The sequence below is a fragment of the Elephantulus edwardii genome, unplaced genomic scaffold (assembly GCF_000299155.1).
Source record: "Elephantulus edwardii isolate Elephantulus edwardi_28Jun2011 unplaced genomic scaffold, EleEdw1.0 scaffold00441, whole genome shotgun sequence".
NCBI lineage: Eukaryota > Metazoa > Chordata > Mammalia > Macroscelidea > Macroscelididae > Elephantulus > Elephantulus edwardii.
This window is the reverse complement of record NW_006400191.1, coordinates 78,229-96,303: the sequence shown is the minus strand read 5'-3', so window position 1 is coordinate 96,303 and position 18,075 is coordinate 78,229. Positions and strand designations below refer to the sequence as shown.

Here is an 18,075-nt window from a genome sequence, read left to right as displayed (position 1 = left end):
CCAATATCATCTTGATCTGCAAACTTCTCATCGTTGAATCCAAACTGGTCAATAAAATTGGACGTCATTTGTTGCATCTGATAATCAGAAAAGGCTTGCTGCAAAGAGGAATCCTGTGAGAACCCCGTTTCTTTAAAGTCAATCTCATCGTCACTGGGTGCGTGACCCGGTCTTATTTTTATAAACTCCCTTAGGTTCTTCTGTTCTTCCGGGAGTATCTTGATCTCTCCTTCATATTTGATGGGTAAAGCTTTTTTAAAAAATAATTTTTAATATGCTAAATCTTTGTTCAAACACAGACCCCCAGAATTCTCATATTAAGAGGTAACTCAACATACTACGGACTGCCAAGAAAACAAATAGGTTTGTCTTAGAGAGAGTGAAATCAAGTTTCTCCTTGGAGGCTAGGGTTTTAGGGCTCCATCTCACATACTTTGGGCATGTGGTCAGGAGGGGCCAGTCTTTAGAGAAGGACACATGCTCAGAAGGGTGAAGAGACAGCACAGGTGAGGAAGATCCTGGATGAGATGGATTGATACAGTAACTAGGGCAATGGGGGTAGGTGTGTCAGAGTCAGCGAGGGCAGGACAGGGTGGGCTTCAGAGTTGTTGTACATAGGGTTGCTATGAGTCTCAGATGACTCTATGGCACATAACAACAGCATAAGACAACAATTTATTCCATTAAACCCCAATTCAGTTCTTTAGGCTTAAACACCAGACTTATTCCTCCAAATCCATAAAGATGGACATAGCCTAACTATATCAGTATCTCACGGGCCTCAGATATTAGCCAAACTCTTTAGCTATAAAGCAGCATACTTTGACTAAATTCACTCCAAAACTCCCAAGTATATATTTCTAAACCTCAAATTTTTATCCCAGACTCCAAAATATTAGAACACAAGATGGATTGATGTAGTGACCACAACAATAAGCTTGAGTATGGAGGAGATTGTGGCAATGGCACAGGATGGGACAGAGTTCAAATCTGTTATTTGTAGGGTTGCTAGGCGTCGTAGTCCACTTGAAGTATCTAACAATAACAACTGGATTTCAAAAATCCTCAAATTCATGCCCCCAGCTTCTGCATCCTAGAGCCCTGACCCTCCAGTCCAAACCTCTCATAGCACATTGTGACCTTACACTGTCACAGTGTATTCCAACCATACACATCTAACACTTGAAACCATATTGAGCTGAAAAATATCAAAGTCAGACCCTGGGTCCATAAATTTTTCTCTTTCTCTCTCTCTTTTGTTTTAAATTTTAATGAAAGTTTACAGAGACTTTGGATTTCCATTCATACATTGTTGCACACTTTCCTCCCTACCCACCCCTCCTACCAGTTCAATTTTCTCTTTTAAGAAAAAAAAATCCTTTCATTGTTATACAATTCCCCCCCACCCCACCAAGCCCACTTTACTATGCAGCTCTTATTCTGGACTCTGTCATGAAAATCATACCTAATCATATATTCTTTTTAAATAGTTCTCTCCCTCATCCGTTTCAGTGCAAAGCACATTATTTATTCCCTCTTTTCTTAAGTTCTCCCCAACCCCGATATCAGTCTCATTTTACAACAGTGGCACTATGCAGTATTTGTCCTTTTGTGCTGAGATATTTCACTCAGCATAATGTCCTCCAGGGTTACCCATTTTTTATACTATTTCATGAGTTCTTTGTTTTTCAATGCAGCATAGTATTCCACTGTGTGAATATACCAGAGCTTCTCTATCCACTTGTTTGTTGATGGGCACTTAGGTTGCTTCCAACTCTTTGCTATTGTGAACAAAGCAGCAATCAACATGGGTGTACATATATCTGCTTTGGTGGAAGTTCTGGTTTCCTTAGGGTATATTCCCAGTAGTGGAATTGCTGGATCAAATGGTATTTCTATTTGCAATCTTTTGAGAAAGCGCCATACTGCCTTCCATAGTGGTTCTATCATTTTACACTCCCACCAATAGTGAATAAGGGTTCCAGTTTCTTCAAAATTTTGCCAGCAGTTTTTGTTTGCTGCTCTGTTGAATTTTGCTATTCTTACTGGGGTGAGATGATATCTTTTAGTTGTTTTGACTTACATCTCTCTTAGAGCTTGGGATTTTGAGCACTTCTTCATGTGTTTGTTGGCCATCTGAATGTCTTCTTTAGTGAAATGTCTGCTCATAGCTTGTGCCCATTTTGTAATTTGGTTGTTTACCTTTATCTTGTTATGGTGCTCAAGTATTCTATAAATTCTAGATATAAGTCCCTTATTGGACATGTCATTACCAAATATTTTTTCCCAATCTGTGGCTTTCCTTTTTACCCTGTTGGAGAAGTTTTTGGATGTGCATTGCGTCCACAAATTTTGACACCATGCTCTTTGCCTGGATATCAAAATCATTTATCCAGGACAAACCTCAATGACCGTGTGCTCCCCACCCTGCCCCTCTCCAGGCTGGCCGACTGCTCTGGGAACAGGAACTATACACACAGCTGGTCTACTCCACACCTACCCCATTCTTCCACACCTTTGCTGGAGATGTAAGTGACCAACTAATTGATCAATGTCAGTTGAGGTGTGGGGAGGACATGGAGAAAGATGTGTAAGACTAGAAGGCTACTGACTCAGTGGCATGTGCAGGATTGTCAAGCAGGGCTGAACTTTGCGGATGAGGGGGAGGCCCAAGCCTTCCGGACCCTGGTGTTGGAGAAGATACAAAAAAGAAATCAAAGGCAAAGTGGAGGTGAGGTGACTTTGGGGAAGGTAAATGTAATGGTAGGAACTGGGAAAGCCTCTCTTCTAGTTCTCATTCCCAGTCTGTCTCTCTACAGGCAGGCACCACCCCCCAGCACTAGCCTAGGAGGGTGAGCCATTTATTACAAGTTGTAAAAAGTCCAGGAACCTGTGCCAAAGTTCTGATAATTCTTTACCCACTCCATTTTCCCAGAAAGAAGAGGAGGGCTCCCACCCCTGCCTACACATCCAAGTGGAGACCTAGGAGGTGAGTAGTGCGTCTTCCTTGTGTCTCTGAGTAGTTGGATGAGTGGTAAATGGGTGGATAGATGGATAAAAGAATTGATGGATGAGTGGGTAGGTGGATAGATGGGTGAGTGAGATGAATGAAGGAATGGATAGATGAATGAGTAACTGGATGAGTTGATGAAGGCTAAATGGCTGAATAAGGGAATGGTGAATTGATGATGAAATAAAAGTGCAGATAAATATATAGATGTACAGATAGGTGTACTAATGTATAGGTGAGTATGTATGGATAAATGGATGAATGAAATAATGAATGAATGAGTGAACCAATAGTGAATAAATTAGTAAGTGACAATATATTAGTAAGTCAATAAAAGAAGAAATGGTTGAATGAATAATTAAGTATACAAATAATTTAACAAATTAATTAGCCAGTCAGTGAATGAATAAATAAATAATTAAGTAACAAGCATCAGTAAATTAGTAAATCGGTGAATATATAAGTGGCTTGTGAGACCTATCTCCTTCTCATAAACTTTACTTGGACTCCTCACTCACTCCTGCTATGACCATCAAACACACATTGAGCTGTTTCGCCCCACAACCTTCTACCTTCCTGACTCTTGTCCTTATACTTTGATGGGTATGTAAATGGGTCAATGATCCCCTTATTTTGCCCACAGGCTTGCCAGCTAGCCCACTGTCCTTGGGGCTGGTAACAGTAGACATCCAGAACCCAGACATCACGAGTTCACGATACCGTGGGCTCCCAGCAGCAGGACCTGGCCCAATTGACAAGAAACGCTCAGGGAAAAAGAAGATCAGCAAGGCTGATATCGGTGCACCTAGTGGATTCAAGTGAGGACTTTGTCACAACAGGACTATAAATTCCTGAATGGACAATATGACAGTGACTAGGAGGACAAGTGATTGGATGAATGAGTGAATGGAAGGATGCATGGGGGAGTTAGACATATGGCTGAGTGAGTAGATGAGTGGGTGGGTGCAGCACCAGGACTAGGCTATGGTGCAAAATATAAAGAAACAGGCACTTTCCAGGTTATACAAGTACAATTTACAACTCTGAGAGTGAGTGCCTTCTTCAATTTTGCACCTTTAGCATGTCACTTACTTTGCCTTAATTCTGCCTTGGTGAGCAGGCTGGTGGGTAAATGAATGGATAGGTTGACAGATGTGTTGATGAATGTATTAAATGACTAAGTGGACAGAGAGGTATGTGGTTGAATGAGTAGACAGATGGAAAGGTGGGCACATGGGTAAGATGGATGGATAGGTGTACAGATGGATGGATGGACAAGTGTGAGGATCGACTGGTGGACAAATAGGTAAAGAAAAATGTGTGTGGGAAGGTGGGTGGAGAGATGTATGGATACATAAATGGAAACATGAATGAATTGATATTTGGACAAATGAGTGAGTGGAAAAGAGTAGACAAGACTCTTTCTAATTGCATAACTCTTGTTCACCTACTCACTCTTTCATTCACTCATGAATTACTCATTACTTCTGACCTCTCATAAAAAGGCTTCTCTGGCAAGGGAGGGAAAGAAAAGCAGTGGGACTTCACTGGAGTTTCCTTTCTTTCTCCAGACATGTCAGCCATGTGGGATGGGATCCCCAAAATGGATTTGATGTAAGTAACTCCAAAGTTTCCTGAATCTCATTCAACTCCCACCAGTCTTCCACAGACAGACTCCTGGGTTCCTACCCTTTCCTATAGCTCCTATACCTAAATCTCAGGGGTAGATCCAGTGATAATCTATGCCCCTTCTGTCTCCATCTTATCCCTCTCCCCTACTCCTTCTCTGGCCTCTTTCCTCCTGTGCAGGTGAACAATCTAGACCCAGATCTCCGGAGCCTGTTCTCCAGGGCAGGAATCAGTGAGGCCCAGCTCACTGATGCAGAGACCTCTAAACTTATCTATGACTTCATTGAAGACCAGGGTGGTTTGGAAGCTGTACGGCAGGAAATGAGGCGTCAGGGTGAGCCACCTATACCCCCCTTCTTCTCCATCTTCAGTATCTATACCTTAGAAATATACCAAAGCCCCTCAGTCCCTATGGATATCCCTCTACTACTTGAATTGAGAGTTTGTTAACTGGAGCACTTCTTTCACAAATGAGCAAAACTCAATTTCTGGGTGGGAGAACCTAACTATAATAGCAGCTTTGTATTATTCTTTCCCTACAGAGCCAATTCCACCCCCACCACCCCCATTTCGAGGAGGGAACCAGCTCCCCCGGCCCTCTAATCTGAGTGGTAACAAGGGGCGTATAAGCCCATTAACTCCTGTACCTTTGGGAGGTAATTTGCCCCCAGCACCTCGGGGACCCCCACCTCCAAGCCGAGGAGGCCCTCTACCACCACCTCCTCCTGCCATTGGACGTTCTGGGCCACCCCCATCCCCAGTCCCTGGAGTTGGAGGCTCACTTCTGCCACCACCACCACCACCACCACCACCACCACCACCACCACCACCACCACCACTTCCGCTCAGCTCTGCAGATGATGGACCAGTGGCTCCTCCACCCCTTCCTGCTCTAGGGTCTGGGGGAAGCCTGGCCCCTGGTGCGGGTCGGGGGGCACTTTTGGATCAAATCCGGCAGGGAATTCAGCTGAACAAGGTGAGGATAGGCAGGATAAAGGAAGGAGGGTCTAGGGCCGTGGACTGTATTCTGCATGTTAGGGTATTGGGAGGCCAGAGGCAGAGACTGCCAGGGGTCCTAGGTTTTGGATTTTGAGATTCAATAATAGAGTTAGGAGGTTGCAGTGGGGGAGAGATGGCCTTAGAAGCTTGACAGGGTATTATGTAGGTATTATGACAGGTATTATGTAGGAGAAGTAATAAAGAAGAGGCAGGAAGGAATGCCCCCCTGGAAGGCCCTGAGCCCTGTGTGTGGTGCCCCTACTTACTGCAGACACCAGGGGCCCCAGAGAGCTCAGCATTGCAGCCACCATCACAGAACTCAGAGGGACTGGTGGGAGCCCTGATGCATGTGATGCAGAAAAGAAGCAGAGCCATCCACTCCTCAGGTGAGACCCTGACCTTCCTTAGATTGTGGCTGTCCTCCATTGGCCTGTTCTGTGCCTGTCCAGCCAGGACCAGGAACCTGCTTCCCAGGGCTAGAGATACAATAAAAGCAATCTTAACTAATCACAATTAATATTAGCATTAGCCCCAAGTGTTGATTAATAGCATTGACATGAAACTTGTTACTTGGAAAGGTTAATATGAATTTATTATGTGACAATAATGTAATTAAGTCTATCTTTGATAATAATATTATCATGCAAAAGTATGTTCACAATATTAACTTTTAACTCAAAAATGTGTCAAGATTAATGTAAATTTATTATTATGTGATGATTATAATGTAATTAACTTAACCTAATCTCTATAAAATATTAACATTAATTCACTATAAGACAATAATATTATAACTTATCTCCCCTTTTATCTTAATATTCAAATTCATCCATTAACTAACAAACTGATTAACAGTAACCCTTTGGGTGACAATACCACTACAAACTACATTTTTTACAATATTCATTTTAGCTCTAAGTCCCAAACTGAAACTCTAACTCCTACTTCCTCAGGGAGGACTCTTCCTCATTTAGGTCTGGTTTCCTAATAGTAGATCCAACCCCCAGCACTATGAATCCTGGCTTTTCAAGTACTGAGAATCCCACCCTCAGAAGCTTTGAAGCTTCTGGCACATTCTGAATGTCCTCTTCTATGTCCACTTTTATGTCCTCTTACCCTCCCTCCAGATGAAGGGGAGGACCAGGCTGGTGATGAGGATGAGGATGATGATTGGGACGACTGAGTTGCTGTCCCTAGAGAGCTTCTTCATAGTCCACATGTGGCTTCCCATTCCCCACTGGCATCTACTCTACTACATACTTCTCCAGCAACACCTCACTCTCTGCATCCAGGCCCTATACTCTGTTTCATCTACATCGACTTTCCAATGCTGTTATCCCAGACTCAATGCTGAATCCCACACTCAGTAACTGAAATTCTTTTTGTATGAAATGTCTGAATCCTCATTTTTGAAACAAAAATAAAGTACTTTTCATTTTCTTTCTCTAAATCTGTTTTCTTACATTCCAATGTGGGAGTCTGTAGTCTCTCTTCACTAAGGTCTCTATTAGTTACTTATCTAGCTTTAGGTGCTTGCTTTTTGCTACAGATTGAATTCTGTCCTCTAAAAAGGTGTCATCTTGGCAAGGCCTTTTCAGGAGTATATAATTATCCTCCATTTTTAAAAAAATCTCATATAATTATCCTATATAACGGTGTCTCTCTGGAGACTAAGGTGCACCTGATACCGGCCATGGTCTTTGCAATCACTTGTTATGCATCAGAGAGTTGGACAATGACTAGGGAGGACAGAAGGAGAGTTGATGCCTTTGAGCTGTGGTGCTGGAGAAGAGTACTGAATGTACCATGGACTGCCAGGAAAACAGATTCATCCTAGAGAGGGTTAAATCAGGCTACTCCTTGGAGGCAAAGGTTCTGGGGCTTCTTCTGACATACTTTGGACATGTTGCAAGGAGAGAAAGGTCTTTGGAGAGGGACATCATGCTTGGGAGGGTGGAGGGACGGCGTAGGAGGGGAAGACCCTCTATGAGATGGATTGATTCAGTGACTGGGGTAATCGGGATGGGTGTGTCAGAAGCAGTGCGGTTGGCGCAGGATAGAGCAGGGTTTAGGACTGTTGTGCATAGGGTCGCTATGAGTCGCAAACGACTCCATGGCACATAACAACAACAACAATATATTGTGAATCTTAACCTATGTGATGTTAATGAGACAGGATTAGAAGACTGTTATGTTAATGAGGGAGCATGTAATTTACTGGATTAAGTTATGTTGTTGTTGTTGTTGTTATGTGCTGTCGAGTCGCTTGTGACTTATAGCGACCCTATGTACAACAGCTCTAAACTCTGCTCTGTCCTGTGCCAATCTCATTGTCTCCGACACACTCATCCCGATTGCCCCAGTCAGCGAATCAATCCATCTCCCCCTCAGAGGGCCTTCCCCTCCTGCGCCTGCCCTCCACCCTCCCAAGCATGATGTCCCTCTCCAAGGACTGGTCCCTCCTTACAACATGTCCAAAGTATGACAGACGAAGCCTCAGAATCCTTGCCTCCAAGGAGCAGCCCAGTTTAACCCTCTCCAGGATGAATCTGTTTGTTTTCTTAGCAGTCCATGGCACTCTCAGCACTCTTCCCCAACACCAAAGCTCAAAAGTATCAATTCTCCTTCTATCCTCCCAGCTCTCTGACACATAACAAGTGATTGCAAAGACCATGGCCTGTACCAGACACACCTTAGTCTCCAGAGACACATCGTTGCTCTTGAGTACTTTAGAGAGGTCCCTAACAGCAGACTTTATGTATGGATTGAGTTATAGTTGAGTTAATATCTTTTGACTGTGACAGTGATGTGCCAAACGTGGTAATGGGTACCCATGGTGGACAGTGTTGGCTGGAGCTTCCCGACTAAAACAAGCCTGGAAGCAAGAGCAGCACCCACTTCCAAAATGGCTTGCCGCTGGAAACTCTATGTACAAACAGTGCTCAGGCCTTTCATTCATAGGGTTGCTATGAGTCGTCTACGACTTGACGGCACCTAACAACAACAACAACATCTTTTGAGATATAAAAAAGATTAAACACACTCAAGCAGAGATCAGAGGGAACTCATTACTGCCAAGAAAGAAGGTCTAGGAGTAGAACATGTCCTTTGGATATGAGATCCCAATGCTCTGATGACCTAGTGGTAAGAAGCTGTGCTGCAATCCTGAAGGCACTCAGATCAAATCCACCAGCTGCTCCTCATGTGAATAATGGGCAATCTCCTCCTGTGTGGTTACTGCCTCTGAAAACCTGCTGGGAGGGTCAGCTATGGATAATTTCTGACTTGATAGTACACAACAACAACAACAATGCTTAAAACCTCCTAGACCCAGGGGAAAATTGATTCCAAGACACATGGAGATCTCTAAGGTACAATGAGAGCACGAATGTTCAAAGCACACAAGAGATGACAGCATTTGACAAATTCAGAGCTCTGAATTTGTACTTCTAGGTTCTTAAACTGTAAATTTGATAAAGCCATCTATTATAGCAGCACTAGATAGCTATATAACCTCCATTTATTCACTGGATAGCTAAGCCAGCTTCATTTATTCACTCAGCCATTTATGCATTATTTCTTTGTTTGCTCCTGTGTTTTTTTTCTTTACACAAACATTTGTTGCCACTGGCTCCACTGTGCAGTATTAAAGATTAAATTGCATCTGATGGTAATTTCAGTTGCTTCCTCTTCCCTGAAAGTTGGACAATGATTAAGGATGACTGAAGAAGAATGAATTCTTTTGAACTGTGGCACTGGAAAAAGGTATTGAGTATACATACCATGGACTGTCAAAAGAAAAAACAAGTCTGTCTTGGAGGAAGTGCAATCAGAGTGCTTCTTAGAGTAGAGGAATGTAAAACTTTGTCTCACGTACTTTGGGCATGTTGTAAAGAAGGGCCAGTTCTTGGAGAAGTTGAGAAATTCTTGGAGAAATTGTAAGAAGTTGTAAGGAAGGGCTAGTTCTTGGAGAAGTTGGCCAGTTCTTGGAGAAGTTCTGGGAAAGTTGGAGAGTCATAGAAAGAGAGGAAGACCCTCAACAAGATGAAGTGACACAGTGGCTGTAACAGTGAGCTCCAGAATTTCAGAGATCATCATGAAGGTGGTATAGGATAGGGCAGATTCAGATCTGTTGTTCACTGGGTTATAGTCAACTTGATGGCAGCTAACAAAAACAAACCTTTTCCATTTCTGAAATATGATAAATTCAAGATATTAGGTATCCTATCTTTTGTGGAGGAGAGGAAACAGGAAGATAAAGGTATGGGAGAATCCAGAAAGAGAAGACTTGCAAGACCAGTGGAAGAATTTCTGAACTATTGAGTTGGAAGTAGGAGAAAAGAGGTGAAACCAGATAGGTACTTGGGACTCTAGGAGTGAAGTAGCGGGAATAGGAGCTAGCTTTGCTTCTTAAAAATTATTCCCAACCCAGGGAAAAGGGAATTCCTCCTAGAGTTGAAAAAAGAGGGAAGTGTGTCTCAGACTTCCTTTAATTTTTTTCATTATTTCACTACCACCCTAGGAAATCTAACTCCCTGGTAAGTATAGTGTCAAGAAAGGACCTGTCTGGTGTCAAACCTCACCTCCCCACCTCTGCATAAAGCCTAGAAAGCCATTGCTCCTAGATATTTCTCTTCTCCTTTCTTGGCTTTTGGAAAGAAAAGTGTCACCCAACTTCTGAATTGCCTTGAGCATTGTTGTTGTTGTTGGGTATCGTCGTGTCAAGTATGACTCATAGTGACCTTATGAACAAAGGATCTGAACCTGTTTTATCCTGTGCCATCTTCACACTTCCTGACACATTGCAGCAGTCACCATGTCAGTCCACCTGGTTGAGGATCTTCCTCTCCTTCATCGACCCTCCACTCTTCCTAGCATCTAGGAATAGCCCATTCACAAAGTATATGAAGCAAAGCCTCATCATTCTTGCCTCCAAAGAGCACTCTGGCTGCACCCTCTTTTGGTCATCTGTGGGATGCTCAGTGCTCTTTTCCAATACCATAACTCAGTGCTCTTTTCCAATACCATAACTCAAAGGCATCAATTCTTTCTTTCTCATCCCTATTCATTGTATAGTTCTCAGATGCATAACAAATGATTGGAAAGACCATGGCCTCAATCACATGCACCTTACTCTTCAAACTGACTTCATTACTCCTTAATAATTTGGAGAGGTCCCTTAACTGCAGATTTTTCCAGTGCAATGCATCTCCTTGTTTCTTGACTGCTGGTACCAAGGGTGTTAATTGTGGATCCAAGCAAGATGAAGCTGTTGACAGTTTAGATGTCCTCTCCATGCATCATGATGTTTCTTATAGGTCCAGTGGTAAGAATCTTTGTTTTCTTGACATTGAGATGCTACAGCAATTAGAGCCTCAAGGTAAAAGAATTTGTAGTAGGCAACTTGCTTGACCTCTCTGGGGCCCATTTTCCTCAGTCTTTAAAATGCGACAACAACAAAATGATGCTTGCCTCATGGGGCTGTCTCAAAAAAATAAAGTAGGTAGTTTCTTCAAAATGTTTGGATCATTGTTTACATCTATAAATGTTGTTGTTGTTTTTAGGTGCCAACAATTTGGCTGAGACTCATAATGACATAAAAGAATGAAACCCTGCCTGATGCTTCACCATCCTCACAATCTTGGCTGTATGTAGGCCCATTGCCGGAGTCACTGTGCCAATAATCTGTTTAATGGAGGATCTTCCTCTTTTTCACTGAGCCATCAAGCTAGAAGTGTTTTTCCAAGTACTGGCCCCTCCTAACAACATGCCCAAAATATGTGAAATGAAGTCTCATCATCTTTGCTTGTAAAGAGTACTTTAGATTAATCTCTTCCAAGGCAGATTTATTTGATCTATGTAGTATCCTCTTGTTCTGTTTGATTAACTCTGTTGTTCCAATGGTTGTTGCTGTCATGGAATTTAACTATATCTGAGTTATCTTTGATTATAAAGTGCACCATTATTTCATGTATCACTATGGAAGATTTAAAAAGTACTGTCAATTTAATTGTGACTCGGCAATGCTTGTAAGAAACAGTATAATTTCAGAGATTGTTGTTATGTGCTATCAAGTTGCCTGCGACTCATAGTGACCCTATGTACAACAGCTCTGAACCCTGCTCTATCCTGAACCAACCTTATTGTCTCTGACACACTAAATCCCATTACCCTAGTCACTGAGTCAATCCATCTCATCGAGGGTCTTCCCCTCTTGTGCTGTCCCTCCACCTCCCCCCACCAGCATAATGTCCCTCTCCAGGGATTGGTCCCTCCTTGCAACATGTCCAAAGTATGTCAGATGGAGCTTCAGAATCCTTGCCTCCAAGAAGCAGCCTGGTTTTACCTTCTCCAAGATGAACCTCTTTGTTCTCTTAGCAGTCCATGGTATATTCAATACTCTTCTCCAGCACCACAGCTCAAAGGCATCAATTCTCCTTCTGTCATCCCTAGTCATTGTCCAGCTTGTTGATGCATAGCACATAATTGTGAAAACCATGACCTGGATCAGGCACATCTTAGTCTCCAGACTGACAGTGTTGCTCTTCAGAACTTTGGAGATGTCCCTGAAAGCAGACTTTCCCAATGCAATTCTTTTGATTTCCTGGCTGCTGGTACCAGGAGTGTTGATTGTGGAACCAAGCAAATAAAAGCTGTTAACAATCTCTTCATCATCAACCATGATGCTGCTAATTGGCTCAGTGATAACAGTCTTTGTTTTCTTAGTGTTGAGCTTCAATTCATATTGAAGGCTGCAGTCCTTGATCTTCTGCAGCAAGTGCGTCAGAACCTCCTCAGTTTCTGCAAGCAAGGTTGTGTCATCTGTATAATGCAGGCTGTTGATCAGTCTTCTTCCAATCCTGATGCCATACACTTCATAGAGCCCAGCCTCCCAAAGATCTGTTCTGCATACATATTGAAAAGGTATAGAGATAGGGCACATCCCTTGTGTACACCCTTCCCGATTTCAGAGATGATAAACAATTAAACACTTCTGGAGTCTTAACTGATTATATTGTTTCTTGACTTGTTTTCTGGTTCTGCATGTGTGAACACTTGTGAAAACTCATCACACCATTCACCCATGGTCTCTGTACTCTTCTGCATATGTGATGAGCTTTTCCATGACTTTTATATTAAAAACAAGCCCAACCTGTGCAACTTCGAAGGGATAAAACATTATACTAACTCCAAGCACTGAGATAGGCAATGTACACAGGAAGCATTAGGTTAATTCTGAACAGACAGACACATGGTTGTGAGTGGATCCCAGAAATAAAAAGATAACCTTTTACGTTTGTGATCCCTCAAAAAGGGTCTACAATTATAGTTCTATGCAGTATTTGTCCTTATGAGTCTGAACACTCAGCATAATGCTCTCCAGTCTCTCCCAAGTTATGCAGTCTCTCCCAAGTTATGCAGAAGTTTTGAAATTGTTGCTCCTGAGTGCTACATAGTTTTCCACAATCTCTCAATCCATTCAGTTGTGGTTGGACATCTGGGCTGTTTCCATGTTCTTACAATAATGAATAATGCTGATATGAGCATTGGTGTACAAATCTCTATTTGTGCCTCAGTTCTAATTTCCTTGGGGTATATTCCTAGTTTTAGAGAGGGACATCATGCTAGGTAGAGTGGAGGGACAGCGCAGGAGGGGAAGACCCTCTATGAGGTGGATTGATTCAGTGACTGAGGTAATCAGGATGGGTGTGTCAGAGGCAATGAGATTGGCACAGGATAGAGCAGGGGTTAAGGCTGTTGTACATAGGGTCGCTATGAGTCACAAACGACTCGATGGCACATAGCAACAACAACAACAATATTCCTAGTAGTGGAATAGCTGGGTCATACAAAGTTTCTATGTTCAGTTTTTTTTTAGGAAATACCAAACTACTTTCCAGAGTGCATATGACCATCATTGTAAAAATAGAAGGATAACTAGTAAAACATACATGGGGATCCAAGTGTGGAAGGAGTGGCAGCAGAGGGATGAGGATAGGTAGGGGTGAAATCACAGAGTTGCACAATTTGGTGGGTAAAGAAAATGGGAAAGATCAGGTAGGGTCATTGTGGGTGTAGTCCAACTGTGCTCAATTTTAGAAAACATAATAAATGAGAATGATTGTATGAAACACAGTGTGAATAAAGAATAGCATGAAACAAAATGTATATGAACTTTGTAAGCAAACCAATATAAAATAGGAATTTTTTAAAGAGTTCTAATCTCAAAAGGCTGACTACTTCAGAGTGATAACTTTTAGAAGGTCTCACAATTTTGTAAACAGGGAAATCAGGATTTGAACACAAGTAGCCTGACTTCAGAATTCATGCCTTTACTCCAAACATTATACTGTTTAGAGTGGATCAAGTGAATCTTCCACTGCTAACAGACTCTTATAATTCCCTTCCAGATGTAAGTGGGAGAAGGCTATGCCTTAAATTACTCTTGTGGGTTGAACTTCAGGACTTCTGAAACTGAGAGCATCAAGACATCCAATGAGAATGGTGTATATGGGGACCAGTATGTGTTCTAGAAGGAATAAAGGAGAGAAGAGAGATGCATAGCATAGTGAGATTTGGGCTTTTCCTCTTAATGAAAGGAAGGACTGATGGAATAGCAAGCTGACCAGTCTTTCCTCCAACTAGTTCATGACTGGAATGGCAAGAAGACAGTATAATTGTTTGGTTAACTGTATAACCATTTGGTTGATTGTTTAACTTATGCATCAGTAAGGAGAGGGGTAATTTGAGAAACTGAAAAATTCTGGTTTTGTGATGTGATCTACTAATTTATAACCCTGCTAGACCTTACTAAGGCTGGTGGCTTAACAGTGTGGAGGACAGGCAACCTCCTGAGAGAATTATAGGTTGACTAACTGATGACTGATAGTGTTGCTGCTAAATTAGGGGCCAGGTCTCAGAAAATGTCTAAATATTATAGTCTGATAATATACAAAAGAGGGCCTTATATGTAACTGAACAAAATGTTGCCTAGTCCTGTGCCATAATCATTGATATGTTTGAATCTATTGTGACTATTACATCAATCCATTTCATTAAGGAATGCCCTAATTTTCACTTACCCTCTATTGTACCAACTACAAATCCTTTTCTTTCATGATGACATGACTAAAATGAGTCTCATTCTGGTTTATTTATTCTGAGACTTATTTGTTCTTCTGACAGTACACAGTATATTCAATATTTTAAAATAACCCTACACTTTATATGCATCATTTCGTGCCTTCCTTTTTCACCACTCAGCTTTTTTTTTTTACAGAAAATTGATAAATATAGAATTTTTTATTCCTATTTCATCTTTAGACTATAAAAATTGATTAAAAATTCAATTTTTCATTTGTTTTTGTAATAAACACATAAATACATATTTACATTGGAGATGTTTCTGACAAAAGTAAACACAGAGAAGTGATTTTGGTCTTCACTTGGATTCATCATTAGCTGTCCATTTTCCAAGAAGATCTGATACATCATAGTCACTCAAAGGTTGATTTTGTTTATGCACATAATTCAAGTAATAATTTGATTTTCATTTGTACAGCTAATGCTTCATTCTGCATTTAAGTTTCTTTTAGAAAAGATTTCTTGATCCAACAGTAGAGCTTTAAAATGTTCTTTCGTTCTAATATGGTAAAATGATTCTGTACAATTATGTGCAATATTATTAAAATACTGTCATTTACTCTTCACTGTTCACATCTAAACAGTAATTCTTGAGTTCTCTCACATGATGTAAGTATCATCTTTGTGGCAATTCATAGTCTCCATTTGTTTTGTCATTGCCAGAACATCATGAAATCTAGTACTTAGACCAGACATATGCTTAAAGTATGCCTCTTTTTCCACTTGAACTGTTAAATTATTTACTCCAGCATCTTTTAGTATTCCTGTAACCTGCTGCACTATTCTTTGTTCCAGTACATCAGATGTTACCTGTATATGAATTGTTCCTGCTATAATACTGGCAGAATGATGCCAAAAATGAGGGTCTCGGTATGATATTAAGCCTTCAATTTTCTGTATCTTTTCTAAAGCAATATGGAGCTCTTTTTCATATTCTGGTGGCAGTCTCAGGAGTAAGACTTGACAGGCATCTTTAATCAGTGGGATAACACTGAGAAATATTAATATAGCAATAAAAAGAGAACAGGGGATCAGCAATGAACCATCCAAACTGCTCTATAGGAATTGTGGATGTGATCACACCAATACTGCCAAGTGTGTCTGCCAAAACATGTAGAAATACACCTCTCATGTTGGCATTCATGCTTCTGCCTGAAGATCCGTGCCTGTGCCCATGCCCATGGTCACTGTGCCCATGTGCATGGTGTGAATGGCTGTGATCAGATGAGTGACAGCTTCCATGAGAAGCTCCGTGGCTATGGTTATGGGCATGGCTAAAGGTACAGATACCAATAAGGTTTACTATCAGTAAACATGGCGTTAACATGTGTGTATCTAATTCTGGAGGGTCAATCAATCTAGCCACTGACTCCATGAACACAAAAAAGGCTACTGCCATTAGAAAAAGTCCATTAATAAATCCAGAGAGAATTTCTATTTGGCCATACCCATAGGAGAAAATCCGAGTTGCTTTCCATCGACTCATCAGGGCAGCAAAAAGTCCCATGACCAAAGCCGAGCAGTCAAAGAGCATGTGAAATCCATCAGAGATCAGACCCAGACTATTGGTCAGCACGCCATAGAATAATTCCACAAAGGTAAAAAGCTCAGTGGTCAGAGAAAGCACGATAACCCATGGACACAAAAGCAACACAGAAATAAGATGAGATAAAGCCTGAAGACGTTTGGCTCCACCAACATCAATCGAGAGCTTTCTGGAAGCTGTGTGAAAACCAGCTTTACAACACAAAGCCAGTACTAACAACAGTACTCCACCCTTGTGATCTGCCACCCCAGGAAGGCAATGGCTGTGTAAAGCATGTGGGTGAAAGCACTGTCGTGATGGCCTTCAGCGTGTTCAGCCATTTTGGCCATGAGATCATCATTGTCGAAAAGCGATAAGCAGGTAACACCAATAATGAAAAAAGCAGCCCCTCTTGTCTTTGCTGGTCCTCCTCCAGAACTAGTGAACAAAACACTGAGCAGTGAAATCACAACAATATCACTGTGCTTAAATAGCAGCAATGTCCTTAGTGGTCCACAAAGAGTAAGGCCAAAAAACCACAAGAGTGAGATAATGCACCCAGCAAGAGCATGTTTAAATATTCTGATGCACTGGTGTTTAGTAATAGTTTTGCCAGAAGAGAATGGCTTTTGAAACAAAATCATAAAAAATGCAGCCCCAAGCTTTAAGATAAAAATGAACTGAACAATGTGAACTGCTTTTAGGAGATCGTATGATTCAAAAAGTCCCATAGCCTTAAAAAACTTGGTGAAACATAGCAACACAATATATTTTGTTAACCGGGCATTGGGCACGTCCACCGGCCCAAGGCCGCTGCCGCCGGGGCCGGCTAGCACGTCCCCGCCGTATTTCTCCTCCATCCCGGGGCTCAGGAGCCGCCGCCACTTTCCCCACTGCGGGGTCTCCTCATGTCTCGCCGCTGCAGCGCAACAGCCAGCGTAGGAGCGTCATTCTCCCGTAGGCCAGAGCCGCTGCTGTCCCCGGCTCCAGATCACCGGCACACGCTCGCCCATCTATACTAGGCCGCAAGCAGTTCCAACACCGCCGCGACCCTGGCAAGCCGAACAGGCGCGGGTGCTGCCACCACTCAGATTTTGAATGCATATGAAGAGACTGAAAAAAACCCCATGACTTAGGCCAGGCTCATCTTAGTCATTAAAGTATCTCATCTTAGTCATTAAAGGTATCTTTGCTTCTTAAAACTCCAAAGAGGGTTTTGCCTGATAAGCTATTGTATATGGTGACTTGACCGTCTTTCTTGACTGAATCACAGCATGCTTGAGGGTCTGAGTGGGTGTTCTGAATGACTGTCCAACAAACAGTGTGGTCAGTTGGATTCAGAGGATAATGACCTGGTCAACTGATAGGATAATGAGGGATAGATTTTAGGAATTTCAGCCTCACCAGCTGAAAAATTAACATAGCTGTCTCACTTCATGCCTGTATGAAGTTACAGATTGCCTGACCTGATGGAATCACAGCTTCCCTAAGAGAGTACAGTAGACTTTAGGAGAAAGGGGCTGCTTGGCCAATGGTGTGGATGAGTAGACTAAGAAATTACAGACTGGTTGACCAGACAGTGACGTGGAGGCTCTATTTATTGTACTATTAGTTATTGTGACTATTTTCTTTGAGGGTCTAGTTTGGTATTGAGTGACTACCTTATCATTCCTGAGGGAATTCCAAAGTGAGTTGCTTTCATAGTCAAAAAAGAAATTTCTAGGTCCATCTTGAAGTACAACATTGTGAGTGATAGGATTATATCCAT

At 42.0% G+C, this 18,075-nt stretch overlaps 1 protein-coding gene and 1 pseudogene across 1 annotated transcript in view; one reads left to right on the top strand and one right to left on the bottom strand.

Moving 5' to 3' along the window:
- Window positions 1–6,821, top strand: part of WAS (Wiskott-Aldrich syndrome) — a 17,197-nt gene extending 10,376 nt beyond the window's left edge. The window contains exons 3-11 of the mRNA XM_006902716.1: window positions 2,442–2,528; window positions 2,629–2,731; window positions 2,936–2,989; window positions 3,654–3,828; window positions 4,582–4,624; window positions 4,820–4,973; window positions 5,182–5,615; window positions 5,910–6,024; window positions 6,766–6,821. Coding sequence (XP_006902778.1) covers window positions 2,442–2,528; window positions 2,629–2,731; window positions 2,936–2,989; window positions 3,654–3,828; window positions 4,582–4,624; window positions 4,820–4,973; window positions 5,182–5,615; window positions 5,910–6,024; window positions 6,766–6,821 — 1,221 coding nt within the window. The remainder of the gene's footprint in view (window positions 1–2,441; window positions 2,529–2,628; window positions 2,732–2,935; window positions 2,990–3,653; window positions 3,829–4,581; window positions 4,625–4,819; window positions 4,974–5,181; window positions 5,616–5,909; window positions 6,025–6,765) is intronic.
- Window positions 6,822–15,922: 9,101 nt separating this feature from the next.
- Window positions 15,923–17,167, bottom strand: LOC102846254 (annotated as a pseudogene).
- Window positions 17,168–18,075: the final 908 nt, after the last annotated feature.